This window comes from Mustela putorius, unplaced genomic scaffold (genome assembly GCF_011764305.1).
Source record: "Mustela putorius furo isolate JIRA1106 unplaced genomic scaffold, ASM1176430v1.1 tig00003962_pilon_pilon_pilon, whole genome shotgun sequence".
Taxonomy (NCBI): Eukaryota; Metazoa; Chordata; class Mammalia; order Carnivora; family Mustelidae; genus Mustela; species Mustela putorius.
In genome coordinates, this window is record NW_025422106.1 from 3,480,426 (window position 1) to 3,505,470 (window position 25,045).

Sequence of the window (25,045 nt, forward strand, 5' to 3'; positions counted from 1 at the left end):
CAAAAAGGGTTAGGAATTTATTAACAGCTGCCTTCATGGACTCCCACTTTGTGTGGTTATTAGTCTTGAAAACCTGAGTATTAGTATTATTAACGTTAAGAAGAAAGGGACATGGCATTTTGGGTGAGAAAGGAACAATTATTGACTAAGACCCAAATACTCCATAGCTTTCGTTCACGTGAAGAAAAGAAAATGCAACCCAAGTTCCTCATTTTAAAGAGTTCTATTTGTTTTTAGTGTTGGAGGAGAACCAAACAGGACCAAGGAACCCACACAACACCACACACGTCAGTTCTGACTGTGAAAGATGAGCCGAGTGCTACAGCGGTTTATCGAGAAGGTGATCCTATCACACGGAGAACACGCACTGCAACCCCCTTTTTATTACATCCTTCATATATTATGTATCAATCACACTTTTAAAAATTAATGAGATGAGAACAAGTTGAAAAGAAGGTAACTGGAAGTTTCTGAGGGACAGGCGGATGAGAGAGGCAGGTCGACAACCAGTAAAGGACTTCTGATTAACCCAGAGAGCAATTTTAGATTCATCTGACTCCACTAGAATTATGGGTATAATCTTCCGGAATGTTTCTGGAAGAGAGAGGGCATGCAGGAGCAGCGCAGGGCAACAGCAGCATTTGGGGTCCCTTCATCAGAAAGGGGAGGCGTTCAGGGAGACCCACCATGAGAAGAAGCTGTTCAAAAGAGGTGCTCAGTGACCTTTCATTTTTAAAGGAGCATCTCGTTTCTGATGAAAGGAAAGAGAATGAGTTGTAAGGATAAAATCTTTCATCATTAGCGATGGAGTAGGTCCAGAAATAAGATCAGAGCAAAAGCATAAAATGTCATTTTAAAGTGACATGGGAAAACAGAATGGGAATAGGTCCAGAATGCCCATCCAAGGGTCTAGCTACTTTGCAGAGCCAAACCAATGGGAATAATAAGGGAGATTTCCAATACTCAGGAGAATGAAATAATCAGAGGTAGGATTCAGACCAGGGAAAGAATGTTCTGGGATGCTGGCTTTTTGAAGGCACTCAAGAACAGAGTGAAAGACTGAGCTGCAGTGAGCTAACAGGGGGGTCGGGGAGGGGGTGGTCAGTGGGGTGGGGGGAAGTGTGGACTCATTATCTGTCACAAGGAAATAAACACAACTCCAGGAACGTTGTGACAATACATATATTATCGAGGAATACATAGAGTAACAAGGTAGTAGAAATCCACTTTATAAGTAGTTTCTTACAACAAATATAGTTTCTGCTTAGGGAATAAGAAAGAGAAGTCTGTTTTCTGGATATGCCACTCTGTGAAACAGCTGTGACTTCAAATCAAGAATTGGATAAATGGCACATTATCTGGTTCTTTAGACAAATTTACTGAAGCTAAGGCTTCAGAGTTGGGACAACCAGGGAGTTTGCTTTTCCTTTGAATCTTGCAAAACCTATCCTCTAAGACAAAAAGATCTGATCATAGAGTCTATAAAAAGTCTAGAGAGTATAAAAGTAGAGAACTATGAAAGTGGACATATTGATGGCAACTTTTATGGCTTCCATAGAAAGTGTGGGGAGGATCTCTGGTTTGCTTTATCGAGGTAGTGTCCAGGGCTGGAAGGCCATTGTCATTGAGTACACGTGCTACAGGTGACAGGAGCAGGGGAGTTCGGTTGTTCTTATTGCATAAAAATGCCACTCTCTCCAGTGGCTTAATGACCTTTCATTCCTGAAAAGAAATGGTCTTTTGGGAAATTTCCTATCTTGGTTTAGGCAAAAAGAAATTAGAACCCAGTATCTATTTGCTCAATTTTATCGTCTGAAGGATTCCAAGAGAGCGGGTTTTTGTCACGGTAGAATAGTTGCTAAAATTCTTAAGTGAAACTTATCCCCCTTTTCAGGAGCCACTTCCCGTACCGTCTAGAACAGCACGGAAATGTTCACCATGTGGCTCATACAAGTTGTTCCTTCTATACAGTAGCTGAAACGGAAGGGTTTCCCTAACTTTTGTTTTCTCCTTTCTTCTTCCTCTTCTCTTTTATGATAACATCCCACCTACCACTCTGCTTCACTGACTGAAATCTGCAAGATGGGGAAAATAAATAACCATCGGCAACGGATTTCTATGTCTGCCTGAGCTTCTCAAAATGTAAAACCTCCAGTGATGTAAAAGAGAAACACACATATCCATTCGACAAACAGAAGAACTGAAAACAATTTCAAGAACGAGAAAATTCAAAGTCGACAAGCATCTCTTCAGTGGGCTTTTTGCCTTCAGTTAGTTTCCTAGGGACAATCAAATTACAGGGAGCCTTCTAACCACAAATGAAAAGGTACTTCCAACAAAGGTAGTTTTTAAAAAGATCGTACAACCACGGTCATGGCATGCTCAGTCATTAATTTAGACCAATTCACGTAAACGGTAGACTGGGGAAGTAAAATAACTGATTTGCAAAGATTTCTCGGAACTCCCATAAAGTCTTATGTGGAGCCTCCCTGCTTGCTAAAAAGAAAGAATCAAATCACAAATATACAGGGAAATGAAGCCACGTGCCTTTAAACTGCTCGTCTTATTTTTTTCATTTAAATTTAAAAAAAGTCTAACTCAGGATGAGCCTACCTGACTCGATTTGAGAAAGCAGCATGCAGTCTTTCGTTAAGGCTAAGGAAGAGTTTATATCTGAATGCTAAATCTATGAGAAAAGACTAGAACAAGGAAAAGGAAAAAAAAAAGTAATGTCAACTCAAGAAAGTCCTTGGGGAATTTTCCTCCAGTAAGCCTTAACCCTACCAGCAATAGAAGCCTTTGAAGACAGTAAAATCAAAAAATGAGAAAAGAGCCTCAATTGGATATCTATATAACGCTGAAGTGTGGCCTTGGTTTGTCTTAAAAGACAAAGGTCAGAGAAGGGCTGGGAACTCAAACCCCTCCATGGTTCTTTTTGTCATGAACAGATAGCAAGCAGGCATGAAGTTCTCAAGTCACAGGGAGCTGTGCTCACTGTCGGAGGGAACACACCAGAATGCAACTCTCATCTTAGTGAAGGACCCCAACCAGATTTCCAACCCTGAGTGTGAGTCTTAAGCACGTTCAACCTGATGCACATATATGTTTAAGGCTTAATCCTGCAGTTCTTGGGTTCAGAAACATGAATGTTGCAAATATTCTTAATGCATTTCATTATTTATATGTGATATATGACACTGATGAGGAGTCATTGTGTTCTGAGCAGTGTTCCTGAAGACCACAAACCCCAGGTCAGGGAAGGTATACCTATCTAGGGTTTAAAAAAAAAAAAAAATAGAAGCTTCCACATTGTTCCACAATACATTTCACTGTGAATTGTATTATGTGATGATGCTGATTAAAAAAATTTTTTTTGACTTTTTTTTTGCTTCTGTTAAGGGTGGTGGTGATTATTTGCTTAATACTGGTTTTCCTATGTAGTAGGCATTTTCTTATGGCTATATTCACTTGGATGAAAAAATCAAATAGGACTACCTGAATTTTCCAGTGTATAATGATAGTACACTTCATAAAATAGTTGATTCAATGGTCTCAAGTCTAGAATTCAGAATTGTTGCCCCAAATGGTAAATGTATGTAGAACAAAATAAGGTACTGTAACCAATTAACAGCTTTTTAAAAACCATCTTAATATCATAGGTTTGGCCATTAAGTAATGACATGTCTACATGAAAGTGTAGGTCCATCCACAAACCTGTCAATGGAGTGGGAAGGAGAGTGTGGAGGAAAGGGAGGCAACCACTTTATAACAGTCACAAACAAGAAATTAACTTTCCTTACTGGTTTGGGTACCTGGGTGTCCAAAAACTGTATACAAAGTTTCAAAATAACATTCTTTAGAAATTACATCCACAAACAGGAAGAAAAGTAGGTCTTTGGATACTTTTCTGCCTCATTCCAAAATTTTCCTATGCTCATCATAGAACGAAAGGCAATAATCAGAAGGAAAAAGTGAGGAAATCTAAAACCAAAAACCTAGTAGAGAATGTGGTATTTACAAAATAGGGTCTTGACCTCACTTGAGAGTTCCATTTTTTCCTACCACAGAGCTAGTCAGCCAGAAAAGTGCTTGAGGCATATCCGCACATTTAATATTAAAAATAAATAAAAGCCAGGGTTCTGATTTAGGCAATGATCTAAGCACCTGAGGAAAGAAAAATGAAGAAATGTCCAGATTAAAAACACAGAGGGAGGGAGGGAGAGAGGGGGAGAGAGAGAGAGAGAGAGAAAGAAAAGCAGACCCAGCTTTGGAACTCAGTTCTCTGAGATTAGAAAAACAAACCCAAAACCAAAAAACACAATTTTCAGCTATACTGACTGAGTCTAGAGAAATCGGATCAGTTAAAGACGAGCAATAGGTTAGCCCTTCTCTTCAGCCCTTCCTATACAAGCTCCTGATCAATCATGCTCTCACGGAGCTTCCCAAACCTGGAAAAGTAAACCTGTCTTAGAGGCATTAGAGACGCTGCCCTCACCACCTGTGGACACTGCTGTCACATAACTATCTGCAGAGAACAGGGCAGCAAAATGCAGGAGTTTTCTTTCCCTTGCTACAATTTAAACTGTGAGAGAACAGCTCGAAGTTGTGGATACAGCCGGTGAAGAGACATATTTGAAAAGTCATAGTCAGTTTGTTCTCATCCCAACTTCTCAGCTCCTGTCAGCAACATCACGTTTGTGATTTTAGTGTACTATTTTTATCTGGCCACAACAATTCTAGAAAAACACAGCAACCTCAAAACGAGCAGTGTATCGTGAGACTTCCATTCGTCCTCGCCACAGGTAGAACACGGGCAAGGCCCGGGGACAGTGAGAAACAGACAGGACTCAGGACACACAACCCCCACTGCCTCCTCCTCCTGATGGGGAACAGCTTGACTTGGGTTTTTAAAACCCGCAAAAGCTTTGGGTGACTTCCCCGGGGAAAGAGGCGACTCCCTGCAAATCGTTCCCTTTCACGTGGTGACCCCACCGAGTGAAACGCGGAGGCCGGGAAGGGGCATGTCAGCGAGCCTAACGCACTGACACTTGAGTGTGGGGTGGAGATCTGAAAGCAGAATGTCCTCGGGCAGAAACCTGGTGTCTGGAGACCCTCTCGGATACAGCTAGTCTCTGAAGCACCTTTGAGTTGTACGGATGTAAGAATAACTTTGAACTATAGAAGTTATATGCATCTTTAAGAATCACATTTTGCTGATTATAAAAATTTTTTTTCTATTTTACAACATAGGCCCAGCTACACTGAAAAAATTACACCGCTTATTGAAATACATTTCATTTTAGAAACAGACCACTAAAGAAGTCTATACAAAAACTCTAAAATAATTTCTGTAGTAAAATAAAGAGTGCGTTAGGAGAGCTACACAAAGAAGAAACTTCCCGTCTTTCTCTCTAATGCTGGATAGACTGGGAAAGACGGCCGGCTCCGTGGGGAAGCCAGCACCAAAAGCTGAAAAGAATTTGTTCGGATACACAGTGATACAATTAATGCTCTGGGTTAATCTCACAGCCTTCCCGATTAGTACAAAGGAAACCAGGCCTGTCCCCTCTTTGAGGAGAAGTCCGGGATATAAAAGCAGGCATACCTCATCAGCTGATAGGAAATTATAAAATTCCACAAGTCTGAGTATTTGAAATTTATAAAAGTCACCAGAAAATGCCAGCAAAGTGGCCTTTAGTTCGGTGGTTCCCCTGGTTTGGATGACCGTTCCCTCCGCGAGCTCCAGGTAGTCTTGGCGTTCACCCCCTTGGCGCGTCGGCTCGCCCGGACCGTGAGCGGCTCTCGGCGGAGGCCCGGGGGGTCTGACAGCTCGGGAAGAGCCCGCCAGCCCCATCTCCGCACCCGCACGCGGGCGCCCGGCTCGCGGACAACGCACGCGGGGAGAAGGGCGTTAGTGATGCTGCGCTGAGCTGTTCTTCTCGGCCAGGTGCCGCAGGAAGTTGTCCTCACCCTGGCCTCTGTGATTTAAGGGCTCGCTCTTAAAGAGAGCTGGAGGCGGGGGGAGGTGGGGGACCGGAGGGATGGGGAGGTGGTGTGGGTGGTGGGGGTGGGGGTGGATGTGGAGGTGCGAGAAGGGGTGGGGGATGGGCCGCGGGGGGAGAGTGCTCACGGGAGTCATACTGATCGGAGGGGTGGGGGTGGCGGGGGTGTTCACCACAGACGGAACTGGGGTCACCGGGGACGTCGTAAGTGGGATCTGGACAGCAGGCGGCACGTTCACGGGGCTGGTCACCCGAAAGCACTTCTCCTTGTGGGCCTTGAGCATGTTGGAGAAGCGGAACCGCTGGCCACACACGTCGCACGGATAGGGCTTCTCGCCTGTGTGAGTTCGGCGGTGCCTCTTCATGTTGGGGCGGCTGGTGAAGCTTTTGCCACAGATTTCACAGATAAAGGGTTTCTCTCCTGAGATGAACACAGACACACAAAAAGATTAACATAGTGCAGGGTAATTAAGCGCTCCTTCTATTCCTCATCCTTAATGGGGAGATTAGCACTCCTCTCCCTTACACCATGTTATAGTCCCCAAAGTGTTTCCTGAAGTTGGGAATTAACAGGTAAGAGCAGATAGGAGTAAAACTCACATACAGCCTACTATGGGAGCACAGTTTAACAACAACAACAACATCAAAAAACAAAGAGGCATCTAGGTAGTGATCCTTCACATCCTACACGAAGAACCCTTCCAATCACCTTCCTGCCTTCAAGGCAGCTAAAACCGGGGGCCTGTCTCTACCTCTGAAACTTAGGCAAAGTCCATCTGTTAGTCGCTTCTGAATTCCAAATAAAAGAAGGACTGCTAGAAATGTCCTGTGGGGCAAGCAAGTCTCTTCTGGTCAACTTGCACATAAGCCTTAGCGTGTGGCATACTTTCTGGTGTTGGACTTGGATGTGCTGGACGCCTCACCTGCCACCAGGCCTCCCACACCGTGGTAGCTCCTCGTGAGAGAGCCTGTGGGCATTTCTGCAAACAAGTCCTTCATTCTGTGGGACTAGCTGGCCCATCTGAAGAGCACCCGGCATTCCAGGTGCCAGCCTACTCACTGCCCCCAAAAGATTCTGGCAATGCAACCTGTCCCCACACCACGCCTAAATGTCCACGGGTGTGGGGAGGGCGGGGACGGGGGCTGCTGGCCCTGGCTGAGAAGCAGGGGACCAAGGAGCCACAAAGGAAACGGAATTCCAGAATTCTAAAGGCACTGAGGGAGGATATAAGGGCTTCATTTTTGGGGCTCCTAACTTTTCTTTGGACCGTGACATGGTTCCACGGCCGGCCTGCTTCTCTACCCGGGCCACAGCGGGAAAAGAGATTTTTTTTTGTTTTTTAATTTTTTTTTATTAACCAAGCTTTTTTTTTTTCTTATTTTAAAGATTTCTTTATTTATTTGATAGACAGAGATCATAAGTAGGCAGAGAAGCAGGCAGACAGGAGGAAGCAGGCTCCCCGCCAAGCAGAGAGCCCGATGCAGGGCTCGATCCCAGGACCCTGAGATCATGACCTGAGCTGAAGGCAGAGGCTTTAACCCATTGAGCCACCCAGGTGCCCCATGAGATGGTTTTTGAAAATGAACTTAATACGGAATGCTGCAGTTAGCACCTGTGTACATGTGTGTCAGGGACCACACGCCTGTACTGATTAATTCCTTTGTCAATTCTCAGTGCACGGCGCTTGTGCCTTTACCGTAGCTCCTGCTACAAGAGGCTGTTCTCGCCCCGGCAGAGGCTCCCCATCCTTCCAACGGTACCCTCGCTCTACTCCGTACAGTAACAGCTGCCATATGGGGAGGCTTCCTGTGTGCCTGGTACCCTTCTGCCCACTTTCCAGCTGTGAATTCTGGTGATTCTCACAGTGACAGCCCGTATGAGGCCGTTGTTCCCACTTCTATTTACTGATAGGAAACTGAGGAACGTGCCTGAGTTCTACAGCTGGAGGAGAGCTAGGATTTCAAGCTGCCGTCTCGTTCTATCTGGAGTGTGCTTCTGGAACATCAAACACGGCACTTCACAACTTGATGCTTTGGGCGCCCCACATGCATGAGGGAAAATGAGATCCCTACTGTTCTCCACCCAGGGACCCCTTCATACACGCTGTACACGAGCAGAGAACACCTCTTCACCCATGTCGTGGTCTCTGTTCTCTCTGCCTTTGGAAACGGACAGCTCCCGCTGCCCTCCTTCTCTGAAAGCCAGAATTTTCCTCACTTCCTCAAGAGACTGGACTGGGCAGTCAGGAGGGATCAGTCTCGTCTGTAATCACCAATACTGGTTCCTGACATATTTCTGTTCTCTTTCAGCTTTTCTTTATTCAATCACTACCACTGCTAGGCTCTTCACTGTGATTCATACACAACTTCCTAGATAACTTCAGAGCCCATCAGGTTTTCCACCTTTTTAATCTGTTTCCTCTAATTACCTAAAAACTTTGAAATCTCAGGGTGCCTGGATGGCTCAGTGGGTTAAAGCCTCTGCCTTCAGCTCAGGTCATGATCTCAGGGTCCTGGGATCGAGCCCCGCATTGGGCTCTCTGCTCAGCGGGGAGCCTACTTCCCCCTCTCTCTTTGCTTGCCTCTCTGCCTATTGGTGATTTCTGTCTGTCAAATAAATAAATAAAATCTTTAAAAAAAAAAAAAAAAAAAAAAAGCTTCTGTCTTCAGCTCAGGTCATGGTCCCAGGGTCCTGGGATTGAGCCCCACATTGGGCTCTCTGCTCAGCAGGAGGCCTGCTTCCTCCTCTCCCTCTGCCTGCCTCTCTGCTCATTAGTGATCTCTGTCTTCTGTCAAATAAATAAAATCTTTAAAAAAAACCCCAAAACTTCATATCTCTGGTTAAACAGAATTAATTAAGTCAATATGGTATATCTATCTGATGGAAAGCGCCATTGAAAACAGTATTACGAAGGTACAGAAATCTAACTACTAACATGAAAATCCATAATCTATTAAGCTTATAGTCTATTAAATAAAATGGGCAAGTTATGAAAATGCACACATGGTATTATCCACTTTAAGTTAAAAATAGGTATAGAAAAAACATGGAAAGAACAAATGTCAGTGATTCTCTCTTGGTAATGGGATGATGACTGATGTTTTAAAACCTTTTTTAGGCTTATGTGCACTTTCTGTTTCTCTCAAATAAACACACTTTACTTGGATAATACAATGTTTTAAAAGCATACCTGTTTGACAAGCTCTCAACTCTCCTCCCCCACCCCGGGCTCTCCAGGGTTAGTACTCTTTACTCCCAACAACTATATGGAAACCGAGTCAAAGGACTCACTCTCTGAATTAGCCTAATTGGAGCAAACACTCTCACCCAACTCACTAACCACCTCTCAGCACACCAGGCCCTGCATCCACAAACAGGATTCACTAAGCTTGCTGAAATATATGGACATTAACTCTCTGTTGCGTGTCCCACCCTGGATCAAATTCAGGATCTCTCTAACCATCGCCCCGTTTGTAGTCTTCTAGGCTAATAATGATTTGCCACAGAAAGGCCAAAAACTATTAGAACCCACCTACCACAACCCATGGGTTCAAATTAAAAATGGATTTTTTTCTATTGCTTAGTCATCTTTTATTCATTTCCTGATGTCCTACCAAATTTCCCACATTTGTTGTTCCAGACGTAAGCCTACAATCCCACTTACCTCTAACTCTCACTACTCATTCGGCCCCATCCCCTGATTGTACTAATGAGTGATGTTAAGGTCTCCTTGAGACCTCCAGGTAAGCTTACAATGAGGGTGAAACAAGGAAAAATAAAAACGTAACATTTGCAATCCATCACCTGCATGACATCCCATTTTAAGAGCTTGGAACGGGGTGGCTGGAGGATACACTAAAACTAAGTCCATCGGGGTAACTAGAAAAGGACCTCGATCACCATCAATACACCTAAGGACATGACCTAGTTGCCACATATAAAACCAAGCTGACTGTAAGAAGCAGGAGTGTAATGCGTCTGAAGAATGAACGTTACACATGAAGGCAGAGATGCTACAGGAAGACACGAAAGAACAAGAATCTGTCCGGCTACCTAGCTGTCTTTTGCACTGTTCAAAGGAACAAGCGATCTGGCTTCCAGTCTACTCAGTAGGAATATCCTTGAGCCGCGATCAGAAATCTGTGTATGTATATATGCAGCCGAAATCTCTCTAAAGCCTTTAGCTTTAAACCCATTTTGCAAACTGCCTACTGGGTATTTCCACATGAATGTCCCATAGAGGTCTCAAAACTAGCAAGTGCAACATTAAATTCATTATCCTACTTGGCAAACCGGCTCCTCCTTCTACCGTTCTCTGTCTTGACAAATGGCATTCGAGACCCAAATCTGGGACTATCCCTTGATTCTTCCCTTTCACACCACCTTTATCTAATCAGTCCCCACACTCACCTGACCCCATGGTGTGTGTCGCTTTCACTGTACCTGCTGCCGTCACCTCAGTCCACGCCATCACCCCCATTCCCCAGATTACCGCCACGCCCACCTGACTGCTGTTGCCGTCTCTTTTCTTGCTCCCCACCTCCCGGCCTACCCTCTACCCTGCAGCCAGAGTGAACGTTCAGAATCGGGTTATAACCTGCTCAAAACCATTCAAGAACCTCCCACTATCCTTAGAATAAAGTCCAGACGTTTTTACGTGGCTTATGGGTTGTTTTGGTGACCTGGCACCTGCTTACCGCTCTCCAGTATCAGGTCTCATCGGACTTCCTGCCCAGCCACCCCCATCCACCAAAGTCTAGCCAACTTCATTTAGTTTCATGTACTTGCTCCGGGCTCTTCAGGGAAGCTTGCGTGTCTACCCAGCCTGACTGTGAGCCCTGTGAACCTGGGGACATTTTAGTCCTGTTCACTACAAGAGCCAAATTTAGTAAGTTCTTACTTAATGTTTACAAATCAGTATTTGTTGATTCTGAGACATACGTTCCCGGGCATACGGACATCTCTGACACGGACATCGGCCTCACACTTGATGGCATGCTGTGTTTGTTGGCATTTCCTCGGCAGTGTACAAATTAGGTTTGTCTCACAAGGGATGGCTTCTTGGATTTGAGGACGGATGGTACTCACCACTAAGATCACTCAAGTACTTTCCTCTGCTGTAACGACCTGGCCCTTCCAAACTTCTGATGATAATTTAGCTTCTAACATAGATTTTTATTCAGGCAAAGAACATGATGACCAAAGAAATAAGAGTTCTGAACCATCTGCCACTCAGCCTTTCCACTGTAAATTAATCAATCAGCAATTCCATCTATATGTCATTGAGACGATTTAACACAGATCGATCCCTCTGAGCCTGATCGTTTGAGTGCACTGCCTCGTCCTGGAAGCTGAGACCCAGACTCTAGAATGGTGCGTTCTGCTCTCCCGATGTCCTGCCTATCCCTCCATTTTATGACTTGCTACGTTAAATTATGTTCAGAATCATTAAAATATGTGGTTCTGGAGTCAGGCTGCCTTGGACAAGTTATTTAATCTCTGAGCCTTAGTTTCCTCGTCTGATAAACAAAGCTCACAGCAGTAGGCAACTGCGATAAGTTGAAAATACAAGGAAAGCGCTCAGCGCAGTGTCTGGCACACAGCAGACACTCGATGCATTGTAGCGTTTCTGTGATCATGACTAGGATTATTACCACCTCTGTCCCTGTCTCTGGAGCAGAAGCTCCTCAAGGGCGAAAACCAGGTCTGAATTCATCCAGGCACTTAGCGCTGTACCTGGTACGAGGAAAATCAGCAATTACTCTATGCAGAAATCACCCCACATCCACAACGTCCTGGCAAACCCTGGCTGAGTGCTGGGAAGCCTCCCTAGACTCCCTTCCTTGACTGCAAAGAAACAGCCCAGTCCAGGGCAGTTCCTGCAATGGCCTTCATCACCAACAAAAATACCTAAAGGTGATTACTTCCAGCCTCAAAAGAGCTATCTCTTTTCTTCTTCAGGGCTAACCCTTCTCTTTGTATCTTCCCAAGTACTCCCGTCATCCTTCTGTAACACCAAGGGACCAGAGACCCAAAGAGGCCGCAGTGAATGGGAGAGCAGGTGTGCCCAACCCCACTGGCCAGCCACTTTCCCAATGTATCATGAGCAATATGAAAAGGCAGATGACCAACCAGGGGAAAGTACCTTAATATCGGTGTGGAACAAGGTCCAGCATATGTAACTATATGTAAGGAGGTAGTAGAAACTAAACAAAACAAAACAAAAAGCCAAACACTATAATGGCAAGGTGAACACAAAAAAGGCACAGGTGATTCCAGAAGGAAAATACACGGACACTCAGTAAGCGCAGGAGAGAACGTCTGATCTCACTTAGCAATGAATTAAATGCCAACGAACACAGTAAGAAACCATTTCCTACCTAGCAAGCCAGCAAGGGTATTATTTAGCATTGGAAAGGGTTGGGGAGAAGGGTGCTTTCGTGCACACCTAGTAAGAGTATATGTGGATGCCTATTTTGCAATATATACCAAGTCGTAAAAATGTGCACCTCTCCTTGCCCTAATAATCCCATTTCCAGGAATTCATCCTAAATGAATCATCATGGATGTGTTAACCACAAAGCTATTTATCCAGTATTATTTGTAACAGAAGAAAAACTGCAAAAAAGAATCATCTGAATGTCCAGTAGAGAACTGGATTTATAAAGTGGAAACAATGTCCTTTACTGTACAGGACTATTGTAAAGGTGACATTGACTGTAGGAGGCAACATATGTAAAGCACTTAAGGTAGGGCCTGGCATATATGTGCATAATAAACAATGGCTATTATTACAGCAAATTTACCATAAGGAATATTATACAACCATTAAAATGATATTGCCCTTAATGACAAAATACAGTCAAAAGGAAAAGCCAGTTACAATAAAGACCCAATTTTTGTTTTATGTCTATATACATTAATAAACATTTATGTACAGTATCTATTTATATGTGTTAAGAAACTATAGAGTTTTCTTAAAATGTATGCTGTTAACAGTAATGATCTTTCAGTGATGATAATTTTTGTTATTAACTTTCGCATTTTCTAATAATATATATATTTTTAAAGATTTTATTTATTTGACAGACAGAGATCACAAGTAGGCAGAGAGATAGAGAGGAAGAGAAGCAGGCTTCCCACGGAGCGGAGAGCCCGATGCGGGGCTCGATCCCAGGACCCTGGGATCATGACCTGAGCCGAAGGCAGAGGCTTTAACCCACTGAGCCACCCAGGCACCCCTCTAATATATTTTTTAGTAAGTACGTACTACTCTCTTAATGAGAAGGGTGTTAGGAGGCTATATTTCTTTGGAAGAAATAGGAAGTACTGAGCTTGCCTCTGGTCAAAGAATATTTAACATAAAATTTTATTCAACAAACACGTCAGTCACAAGATACTCTGGTTTCACATTATGGCCATTTCAGGGTCTACAGAGAGAAGGACGAAGGGGAAGGAAGGAAGAGAAAGAAAGGCAGAAGGAGAGAAGAGAGAACCGGGAGGAAGCCGTCCAGGAGAGGCGCAGAGAAGAGGAGGGCGGGACGGGGGTGTCAGGGCTCCTTCCAATTTCCCGATGTGGCCAACATCAGGGGGCGCCCACTGCGTCCCAAGCATCATGTGTGAAAGTGACACAACTTGCCTTCAGAAAAGCTTATTTTTCACCTAGTTGCACAGTTTCCTGCTTTACAACAAAAAATCGAATCCTAAAAGCGACTCGGAACTAAGAGCCTGTCCAAGAGCCACCAAGTTTTAAGAGGAGAATTTGTTAATTACTCTGCTATATCGGGCTGTCCATCCACTTAGGCTCCCGAGTTCTCATTACCCTTTAGAGTGTAGCTGATTTCACTGAGCTCCTCTCATGACTCTTCATCTACGGGAATCCTTAAAGTCGGAGGGTGCTCTGCTCTGAATGGGAAAGAAGCCCACCAGGCAGGCACTTTTCTCTGGACTTCAACAGAAAAATGGGAACCAGAGCGACCCAGCCAAGGCGGAGTCTTCTCACCTCTGGCTGAGCAAAGACGAGCAAGGACTAAGCACGCTCACTTCGTGGTTCTTTCTCGCTCTGCCACTCCGCGGACTGACACAATGTAGAATCCTGTGATTAGATTTTACTCAGAAACCTGAAAATGGGTCGTATTGTTCCATTTGTACCAAGACAGCTAAGCTCAGAACACCAAGTCAAGGCTGAGATGGAATGATGCAGTGTTTGCCTGGTGGAGGGGTGGGGCGGGGTGGGCACCAGGATTGGGAGGGGATGCTACTACTTCAGCCGGGTCCCTGCAAGCTGGGCAGCCAAATGCTTACAAGAGCCCCATCCACGCTAGGAAGCAGAACCCCCCAGAAATGAACAAAATGGTTAAAATGTGATTTAACTTCATCTGACGGGAGTTGTTCTGGAAAAGTGGTAATGTGGGGGAAATCCAATCCGATCAAACTTTAAGCATACTGAGAGGGTATTCTGTTTAAAGCCGTCAGTGTCCTTCAGCTCTGAGAGGTCCAGAAGCCTTTCCTTTAAAAAATACCACATGCATCGTGCACAGTGCACATACACAAGACAAGGGGCACACAATTTTAGGAGATCCTGGGCCCTAAGAAAAGGATCCAGCGTCTTGAAGGGACCCCCCCCCCCCAGTTAAAAGGCACTCACAAATAATCCTTTCTTTCTTTTTTTTTTTTTTTAATGAACAGAGGGATGAAAGCCCAATTTTTCAGGCTAATCAGTCTGGATTTTTATACACCAGATTTACTTCAAGTCGAATTTGCCCTTAGAACGCATGTTTGTGCTTTCCGTTTTCACGCAAACAGACTCACAGGCGATGGTGGACAAGCGCTAGAGACCCGGTGGCGCCGCCCCCGGATTCTTACCAGTGTGTGTCTTCATGTGCTCGTCGAAGTACTGCTTCATGTTGAAGTCCTTGCCGCACCACTGGCACATGAACTGCTTGTGGCCGATGTGGATGCTCATGTGGGAGCGCAGCTGGTACTTGTACTGGAACCTCTCGTCACAGTTCTGCATGGGACACAGCGGGGACTCCTGAGGGCCAAGCGCAGCAGCTTCCCTGGAGCCCCCCCTACAAAGCCTCCGAGATCAGGCTTCTCTTTCTTCCTTCAAACAGAACCTGCTGTGGCTGCTCTGGCTCTGCTCTCTTTCTGCCGCTCGGTTATTCGTAAAAGGGGAATTTCCCCCAATAATTAGCACTGTAGTCACACCCAACTTCTTCTGATTCCCGAGGGAAGGAGAGTAACTCCTCGTGTGTCTCTCCTGGGCTTGAGTTCGTCTGAGAGGGTTGACGGCGTGGTAACGATGACCCTCCTCTACCCGGCAGTGAGGGAACATAGGGCGCCCGGAACACGTGTCTGGAGGGCCTCACGCCTGTCCTACGCACGCCTCTCCTGCACTGCAAGCCACGAATACATGAGCTTGCCCCAGGCCTGGGGGAGCAGTGCTCCTTACCTCGCATCTGAAGGGCTTCTCTCCAGAATGCTGCAAGGAGTGCACCTTGAGAGACATGCTGCGTTTGAACGATTTTCCACAGGTTTCGCATGTAAATGGCATGTCTTTTGTGTGTGCTGCAACACAGAATGCACCGTACTCAGAATAAGGCCCCCGAAAAGCCCAAGCTGGGAAAGACTCATGTCCCACTGCAGGGGACTCATGCCATCTGGACTTTCTACACTTTAACCTGTGAGGCCTTAATAGCAACGTTCTGAAGAGAAACAGAAATAACAAGGTTGGAAAGGAACCTGTCCCGGGCCAGTCGGTGGTGTGGACGGAGGACAAGCCGCAGTTAGTTTTGACAAGTTGGAACGGGTTAAAGAAGGCCCTTCCTCAGATCCTGCCCCATCTGAAGCATAAAACACACCAAAGAACAAGGACAAATTATAGGCGTGAGAGAAAAGCAGCAGAAGAAACTTACCAACCATGTGTTTCCGCACATGAGCCATGGTATAGAATTTCTTCTCACAAATTTCACAGGAAAACTTCTTTTCTGCATATCCATGGACGATCTTGATGTGCTCATGAAGGGACCAGAGTTTCTTGAATGATTTGTTACAGGAAACACACTGAGCAGGATAAAGAGAAATAATCTTTATTTACAGGGGCTTGCAGAAAGCCATTGCTGCCTACTGGCTGACGAAATGGGTGTGCTTGCGATTCGCGGCACGAGGCCCGAATCCAAACAGATGCCAGTCCTCCCAGGAGCCCGGATGCCAACACCAACATCTGTACGTTCTATTTTCCAAGACGCATCTTTTAGAGACGCTCTGGGAGTACGAAAACAATGGCCAAAAGTAAGACAAAAAAGAAATGGCAAGTTCTGCTAATGTAAAAGACTTGATTGCTTTCATCAAATTAATAGTGTACCCGTGAAGAACTAAGTTTTGAAAAATAAATGGATTACGCAGAGCAGCTGCCTCCTACACAGGTCGCTATGCAGTTAACAGGTGTTTATCAGGGAATACAAACTAATTTTAAACAAGCACAAATAAAAGCGAGATAAAACACATATTAATGGTTATAGATCTGTGGAAGTAGAACAATGTTTCTGTACCTTAAAGAATGCATTTGAAGCCTTCCTTAACATGCATTATTGAGATTTTATTATATTTTCCCATATCTAATTTACTCTATGGAACACATCCCTCTGGCAGAATTTCCTGTAACTTCTCAGCCGTCAGTGTCCTCCTCCCCTTCCCCGGTAGCCAGCCCCAGATCTTCTGTCCACGCATCTACAGGAAACACACGCAACAGTGCCTAGAGTTCCTTGTATTATGAATCAGTAATAGTCTGGGATATCAGGCATAAAGTGTATCAAAATAAAGTGCTTCTGGTTAAAGCAAAATGATACTAGAAAGTTCTGGGTAACCACCGCCTTGGACATATTTAGGGGAACAAGTTATTCACGGGAAATAACAATCTCTGAACATCAGTCACTTCAGGAAACAAGGACTCTGAGAAGAGTGAAAAAAAAAAAATCAGCCTCTGGTTGGGCCTGCTTGAGAGGACAGACCTACCCCTACCAGCAGGCAGGGTTTCAGTTTTTCCTTGTTACTGGATCACCAGGATCATAAGGAGCCATATATGTATGAACAAAGCAGTATTCTTCAGGAATGTAAAGGGAGCTCTTTCAGCAGAATCCACAAAACCTGAATGTGAGCTAAAGTGCCTTATGGTGAGCAACAGTGATGAAAGTCACAGAATGAGGATGTATTAAATGTTTTCTTTCTGTAACTTAATAAAGCAAATTTAAGTTTAAAAAAACAAAAACAAAAACCAAGGCGCCTGGGTGGCTCAGCCGTTAAGCAGCTGCCTTCGACTCAGGTCATGATCCCAGGGTCCAGGGATCGGGCCCTGTGTCCAGCTCCTTGGCCAGCGGGAAGCCTGCTTCTCTCTCTCCCACTCCCCCTGCTTGTGTTCCCTCTCTCGCTGTGTCTCTCTATGTCAAATAAATAAATTAAGTATTTTAAAAAACAGAAAAACCCCAAAACCCCACAATATGGACATGGAGCTATCCCTCTCATCATCAGGGCCCCAATCTCACCCCTAGGGTGCAGCACTGCACCACACTCCCCTCGGCCTGAACTGTCACAACCAAGTCCTAACCAAGGAAGGGAGCTGGAGTTTCTGGAGGGTCTGGGCGCTTCGACTCAGCCTTTTTTTTTTTTTTTTTTTTTTTTTTTTTTTAATTACCCAGCATGTAAGAGACCAAGTCACAACTGATGAATCAAAAAGCGGTGAATTTTTAGCAAACATAATTTATACTGAAGAAATCTCTTTAAAGTAAAGCAACGATCTCAGCTGTTGATGAAAAGCGAGAGGTAAAGTCAGAAGGAAGGAGAGCACTCCAGGTCAGGCGCACTCCAAGAAACAAACCCAAACAAAACAACTGCATTTTTCAAAGGAAGTTTGGCTTAAATATGGCACAACACATGTGTATTTTACACATCTTATGGAGACAGTAACAGACTTACCTTTTATAAATATTCATTAACATGCATTCACAGGTATAAACCAACGCAGCTCAACGTAATATAATTCACTCGACATCATATAATTAACGCACCTCTTACCCTACCGCAATATAGTCCTTTTGAGACATCAGCCTGGTTTGAAAACCACATTCTGTTACCTTAATAATACTGCACAGAAGCATTACGTAACCCTAGTGCCAGGTGGGCAACATTTCCAACCAGCTCAGCCTCGGTTTAAAGTCTGCATACTCCCATGGGCTCAGCCTCTTGATAAATTTAATGTTGTCATCTCTCCACTGGTAAGAGCAACTCACTCCCGGAGATCTTCCGTTTTCACTGGTCTGAGTCATTACGGTTTTGGTCCCCAGCCGCTGCACTAGAATCTGGCGTCCTTTCAGACCTAGAAGGGGACCTCTCTCTATTCCTGACCTTCACTCAGTATCTCCCACCTCGGCACAGAAGATGCCAGAATGAACTCTATATTACACGTCTCACGACCGTGAATCTCAGTGCAAAGCCGGTGTTGACTTTATCTCCCGGGCCATCAATCACCTACGACAGACTCCCCCTTCCAATGTACCTGCGTTCCCACTAGTCCAGCGTCAGGTAAATGCAATGCTTTTGAAAGAAAACGTTAAGCCTGGGTTTTCAAAAGACCCAAAGCAGGAGCTCTGAAACAAGATAAATCGGTGACCACTGTCCCTTCAGCCTCTACGGTACTTATTCTCTTGGGCTGACGCCTGATGCGTCTGCACAGCCAGGTGCTATCCTGGGAAGTTTGCCCTCTCGGTGGTGAGACCTACCTGAATATTTTTTTCACAGTCTGTTTGCTGGTGAAGGGACAGCTCACTTTCCAGGACAAACTTCTTGCCACACTTATCACAAATCTGCATGCGCCTGTGAGTAACGTTCATGTGCTTCTCCAGGTACCAGCGCGTATTAAACACCCTGGGGCACTTCTCACAGGTCAGAGTCTCTTTCTCTTCGCACTTAGCTTTCTGGACGGGCGCTCTGGGCTCCTTGGTGGCCCGTTTCTTACGCTTGGGCGGCTCTGCGCTCTTCCTCCTCCCTCTCGTAGTCCTGGGAGTTGGGGATGCGGTCGCCGCAGCCACGGAGCCGGCCCTCCTGGTTCTCCTTTGGGTGACGCTGGCCTTCTCCGCCGTCTTCTCCTTCTTCTTCTGCCTTCCGTTCTCCCCGTAGTCGTTGCTGTCATCGGTGGCCTCTTCCTCACTCTCCTCCTCCTCCTCCTCACTGCTTGTCTTAAGAACAGGAGTCTCTTTGGACTGAGAAGAGACACCCTTTTCCCCTTTAGATACATTTAATGTTTGATTATTAAGGTTTACCTCCACTATGATCTGCTCCCTTTTGTAAGAGACCTCCTCCTCCTCCTCCTCCTCCTCCTCCTCCTCTTCCGTGTCATCGGAATTCTCCCGGTCTTCTTTGACAGCGCGCACGTCAGACACTGCCCTTGGCTCCCTGAAATACGGCTGTTCCTCCGCTTCGTGGAGATGGGGCGTGCTCATCTTGGTGTCCACTAACACCGAGTAAGGACTTCCTGACTCCCTTTTGTACACTTTGGTGGACAGGTCAAGTTCTTGGTTGGCACCATGATAAAAGGTAGGCGGCACTGGAGCACGACGGCTGTCTTCCTGTGCCATTCCTGCTGCAGGCACGGTGCAGCTGTCCCCCGGCCCCTGCCGAGAGCTGGCTGTGTGGCTCATGGGTCAGGGGCCCGAGGGAGGACGCAGTTCAGACTGTAGAGAAATCGCTTCAAAACAGGGTAATTATTAAGATTCCAATCTTTTTCCATCCACAAAGAATCACTCAAATGGAAAAAAAAAAAAAAAAAAAGGTGTTCCTGGAGGCTGTATGCAATTCTTCCAGTGTGGCAGCACTAAAGCGTAAGTCAGAAGGTTTGGTATGACGGCAAGAGCAGAGCACTAGTGACTTTTCTTTTGAGGAGAGCTGCAGATGACTTGGACCATCTTATCTACAAAGCAAAGCAAAGAGGAAAAAAGGTCAGATACCACGATTTCCTTCCCACAGCATGCACGTACATCATACGATATGGCTGAAAAGGGCGCGACTCTTTGCAGAGGCAATTCCTGATCCTTGCTTAAAGGGTTCAGCGTGGACCACTGTTTTACCGGGCTGCTGGTTTACTATATTCAACACCATTTTGTCAGAATGTAGACTACAAGATAGCAGGAGTCTGTCTGTCCCACACACTGAGCCACCCTTAGAGCCAAGCACTTCATGGGTGTTCGGTACGAATCTGATGACAAAACGGACAGGTACTGTCCCCTGGCATTCATTATGCTAGAGGCTACAGGATGAGCTGATATGGCAGAATATGTGGTCTCTGTCCACAGGAAGTTTATAGTCTTGTCATCTAAACAGGTGTCCTAGGTGATACACGCAAGAGCTTTCCGCTGGCTGGCTTTGTTTTCAACACCAGTCACCACTGTCCACCAGTTAGGGCTCAAAGAACCAAGCTGGCTGTGAGCTAGGCACTGTGGACCAGGGAGACACAATAGCTAGTTGACGTAACTACAGAAGAGACAGAGACTGTCCGTGGCCTGAAGTAATGTATAATCTCGGGAGAGGTATTATTATAGATATTACTGGGTTCAGGTTCATCAGAGTAATTTCAAAGCTGCTAAATATTTTTAAGTTTGTCCCATGGCTTAAAATCCACTCACTAGCCGGGGAATTCTTCATGTGTCTGTTGCACAGAAGTCTAATAAATTCTAAGAAACAGTAACCATCAGGTTGATACGGTTCCAAGAAAAATGAAACCATCCATTAAATAAAAGAGAGAGAGAGAGAGAGAGAGAGAGAGAGAGAGAAGGGTGCCTAACTTGCTTTGTGCCGCGGCTCACATTGCTGTTTGGCCAAAGACCTCATCCCTGAGTCATGACTAGTGCTGCGAGCACCTCCCCCATCCAGCCGACAGAAGGAAGGCAACCAGCACTCACTGAGGGCCTGCCCCATGTACCAGCAGGCAAAGGGGCCTCTCCTTAGACCTATTTAACAGGTTCTTAAACTCATGTTTTATTTATTTATTTTTTACCAAAGTAATCACTAAGAAAAAAAAAAAAAAAGCAGCAAAGCGCACATCGTTGTCCAAGTCATGTACCCCGCGAGGTTTGTAGCAAGAAGAGTAGCCCTCTGCCGATTCCATCCTATCTCATCCCGTGGCCCAGAGATGAAAATGTTCAACTACTTTAGTCTTCTTCCCCAGTATTTCCTCCCACTTTTTTTTTTTTTAAGATTTTTATTTATTTGACAGAGAGAGAGAATGTGAGATAAAGTGCACAAACAGTGGGGAGAGGCAGAGGGAGAAGCAGACCCCCTGCTGAGCAGGGATTTCCCAATGTGGGACTCGATCCCAGGACTTTGGGATCATGACCTGAGCTGAAGGCAGAGGCTTAGCTGACTGAGCCACCCAGGTGCCCCCTCCTTCCATATTCCTAAACATGGTTATGTTTCTATTTCTTGAGGTTTTTCATTTTAAGATGTTACTGCTTGTCTCCCACCAGTTTTTCTCACCTGACTGCCCCCAGTCTTCCCTCTATCCTCCTGCGATAGTTCTACCATAGCTTCTCGGTAAGTCAATACTTATTCTTACATTATGACAACTCTAACATGTGGTCCCCAAATACTTTGTCATTCCTCATTACTATCTTCTGTTTTCTTCATCCTTATGGATTTGCCCTTTTGAAAAAATGATTTGGGGCACCTGGGTAGCTCAGTGTCCAGCTCTTGGTTTTGGGTCGGGCCATCATCTCAGGGTCCAGAGACCAAGTATCAGGCTCCGTGCTGTTGTGGAGCCTGCTTGGGATTCTCTCTCTCTCTCTCTCTCTCCCCCTGCCACCCTTCTCCCTACTTCTACCTTTTCCTTATAAAAAATAAATTAAAAATTAAAAAAATATATAATAGGGGTGCCTGGGTGCCTCAGTGGATTAAACGTCTGCCTTAGGTTCAGGTCATGATCTCAGGGTTGTGGGATCAACTCCACGGGGAGTCTGCTTCTCCCTCTGCCTGCTGCCCCCCCTGCCTGCATCCTCGCTCTCTGACAAATAAAATTTAAAAAAAATTAAAAATAGAAAAATTAAGAAGTGATTTTATACTTTCATTTCAGTGAAAGTTCGGAAAGTCCTGGTGATAAACGCCGCCATGCTTTACTTGCCATCTGCAGATATATTTGTACTTATTTGTATTTTTTTTAAAGATTTTATTTATTTATTTGACAGAGAGAGATCACAAGTAGACGGAGAGGCAGGCAGAGAGAGAGAGAGAGGGAAGCAGGCCCCCTGCTGAGCAGAGAGCCCGATGCGGGACTCGATCCCAGGACCCTGAGATCATGACCTGAGCTGAAGGCAGCGGCTTAACCCACTGAGCCACCCAGGCGCCCTTTATTTGTATTTATAAATAAGAAACTCATGCCTCTAAGAGGCTAAATAATTTGTCCGGTATTACATATCTATTAAATGACAGAAGCAGTGCCCAGCCCAGGCCTGCCTGACTCCACAGCTCATGGTCTGGCAAGAGCTACTACTATTGCTACTCTGGCAAATGACACTCTAAAATAACTTAAACTTGGTTGTCCCTATAACCACGTATCTTTCTGCACATATCAAAATTTCCCGCCTCACACTTTCAGTAGGAAGATCTCAGTGGCTTTCAATTCTGCTTAGCCTTATTTTTGCCTGTGCCAGAACTTCTGACCCGTGGAACTAATCTAAATTACTACAAATACCATTAAACTTACTCACATTAATTTTCTCAAATTAAGCAAGGGAGGAGAGACAGTAAAATTCAATTAACCAGCAAAAGCTAGGAATTAAACAAAAAGCAGGAAGACAAAGAAAAATAATTGAGGGGAAATCCTCTGTGGTCATAATGAATGTGTTCTTCCCAAAGACCTCTGGGCTCTTAGCCTTCAGGGCACGTGGCAGGACTGCGTGTTCTGACCCGGTCCCCTCCCCGCAGCTGGGTGGGGCCACGTGACTACTTCTGGACCGGAGTACCTCCTGAGCAGGAGGGGCGCGCAGGACACAGCATTTTCCCACCAATGAGACCCTCTGGCTCTCTTCCCTCTGCGACAGGGACCACCCACCCATCTTCAAGATGACAACTGCTGTCACTGCTCTCCACCCAGGTCCCAGAGTGACAAAAATGACCTATGGGCTATGTGCGGTACAGTGGATTTTTTTTTCTTTTTCATTTAATTTTACCCAGAGTGTGTTTTTAAAACCTCTGAGATCTTACGTTGGTTAGTACAGGCCTCTCCTAGCTGATACAGACAGAACCCAGGAGTGGGTGTTGCCTCATCCAGAAAACTCACACACATGGCAAAGGCTTAGGAGCTGGTGAAAAGGGGCCAGGAAACAGGTACAGGAGGCTAATAGGACAGCAGCGGTGAAATTCTCGGGGAGACTATCCCCTATTTCTCTCGGAAGCTAGAGAGCTCACGGCTCTAACAGGAAAACGCACTGTGACGGCAGCGTGTTGGTTACTATTGGCTGTTTCTGACAAATCATTACACGAAAAGGACGAATTCAGAAAAGAACTGATCGGTCAATAATCAGGATTAAAGGAGTTCAGAAAGTTAGCGATTTGTAGAGCTTAGAAGCAGACGCTTAATAAAAATAGAGGAGGTCTGGAGCTACAAATGCTGACTAGAATTTGGTCCTGAGGCAGGACCCTGCCGAAGACGTGCTTCCGCAGAGACGGGTAAAAACCGCCCAGTGGATTAAGGCGGCACCCGGTAAAGTAGCTTTTCTCAAAGAGACATGAGGAGGTTCTCTCCCCAAAGCAGCTTCTTAGTGTATTTGGCTACAAAGCCCATTTCTCTAATGTGAATTAGTCCAAATGCTATTAGGAAATGGGGAAATGATGTCAGTCTAATAGTAAAGTCCCCTCGGTTAACATGAGATTTCCCCCTGCAAGTTAATGTTTAGAGGGATCAAGAGAAAGCTTTCTCACAATGAACAAGACAGCCTTAGCAATACATGAAGACTGGGAGAAGAAAGCTGAACATCCTATTTCTGTACCTTCCTTTAACACAAGTAGTGGCTGGTTCACCTGCTTCGTGAACCACTGATGCAAGCCCCGGGACTGGGGAGTGGTTTGGCGCCCCAGCATCATCTAGCTAACGGGGTTCTTCATGAATATGTACATGCATACAGTACATGTGTCAGCTATCTCAGTCCTCAGCTAGACAGCACACATAGCATTACTAAGTGAAAAGTTAAAAAAAAAAGTAAGAAAACATTAAAAAAAAGTTTAAAAATTACTAAGTAAAAAGGGCTCAATTCACAGGGGAATTTTCTACTTAATAAGTTAGAAAATAAGACTATTCTTTCTTTTAAAAAATTTATTTCATTTTATTCTTTTTTAAATGATGCGCACATATATGCCTTCCCATATAAACCTGAGACTGGAGTCTCCCCACTGTCACAACCGGGGAAACTCGCGGAGACATCGACAAAGCACACGGTCACGATAGGACATGCATCTGTTCACTTTGAAACACACATCGGCTTTCTGCCCACATTCTGCTTTCTTCATTCCGTCCTGGCACCTTTTCCCTTATCTCAGTTTTGATGATAATCTTCCTTTAATCTCCTTCCAGAAGATTTAAACTATCTCCTAAGAGCACAATTGAGTAAACTGTACAAAACCAAAAGCCCATTAGGGAAATCAGAACGTTCCAGGTTTCATTATCCAACTCTTAATGTGTGCCCTTAGTTCTAACTGACTTATTACTGCTCATCTTAACTTCCTTTTTCAGAGTACTCTTTAGGTGAGTACACAGAGCTCAAAGAACCTGAAAGTGGACAGAAGCGGCAAATAAGAAATAACCCTCACTGATATCTGAAGTTGTTCAAATTCATTTCTCTTTGGTATTAAGTTCTTAGAGATCATTTTCTCCTGCTTCTTAAGTTCCAAACCGAAGCAGGTCATTCCTTAGTGGCTTGCTATAATTAATGTTATAGAACTTGGGAAAAAACTGGCATGTTTGTTAAGGGGTATACAAATTGAGAAGCGACAGAGCCTAGCA

The 25,045-nt window shown here is 45.1% G+C and overlaps 1 protein-coding gene across 2 annotated transcripts in view; it reads right to left on the reverse strand.

Annotated features, from left to right (window-relative positions):
• Window positions 1-207: 207 nt before the first annotated feature.
• The window catches only part of ZNF652 (zinc finger protein 652), a 61,491-nt gene continuing 36,653 nt past the window's right edge, over window positions 208-25,045 (reverse strand). For both annotated transcript variants that reach the window (XM_045070360.1, XM_004764783.3), the window contains exons 2-6: window positions 18,780-19,966; window positions 15,921-16,068; window positions 15,458-15,573; window positions 14,869-15,013; window positions 208-6,423 (exon numbers count right to left, since the gene is read on the reverse strand). In XM_045070360.1, coding sequence (XP_044926295.1) covers window positions 5,912-6,423; window positions 14,869-15,013; window positions 15,458-15,573; window positions 15,921-16,068; window positions 18,780-19,697 — 1,839 coding nt within the window. In that variant the 5' untranslated portion in view covers window positions 19,698-19,966 and the 3' untranslated portion in view covers window positions 208-5,911. The remainder of the gene's footprint in view (window positions 6,424-14,868; window positions 15,014-15,457; window positions 15,574-15,920; window positions 16,069-18,779; window positions 19,967-25,045) is intronic.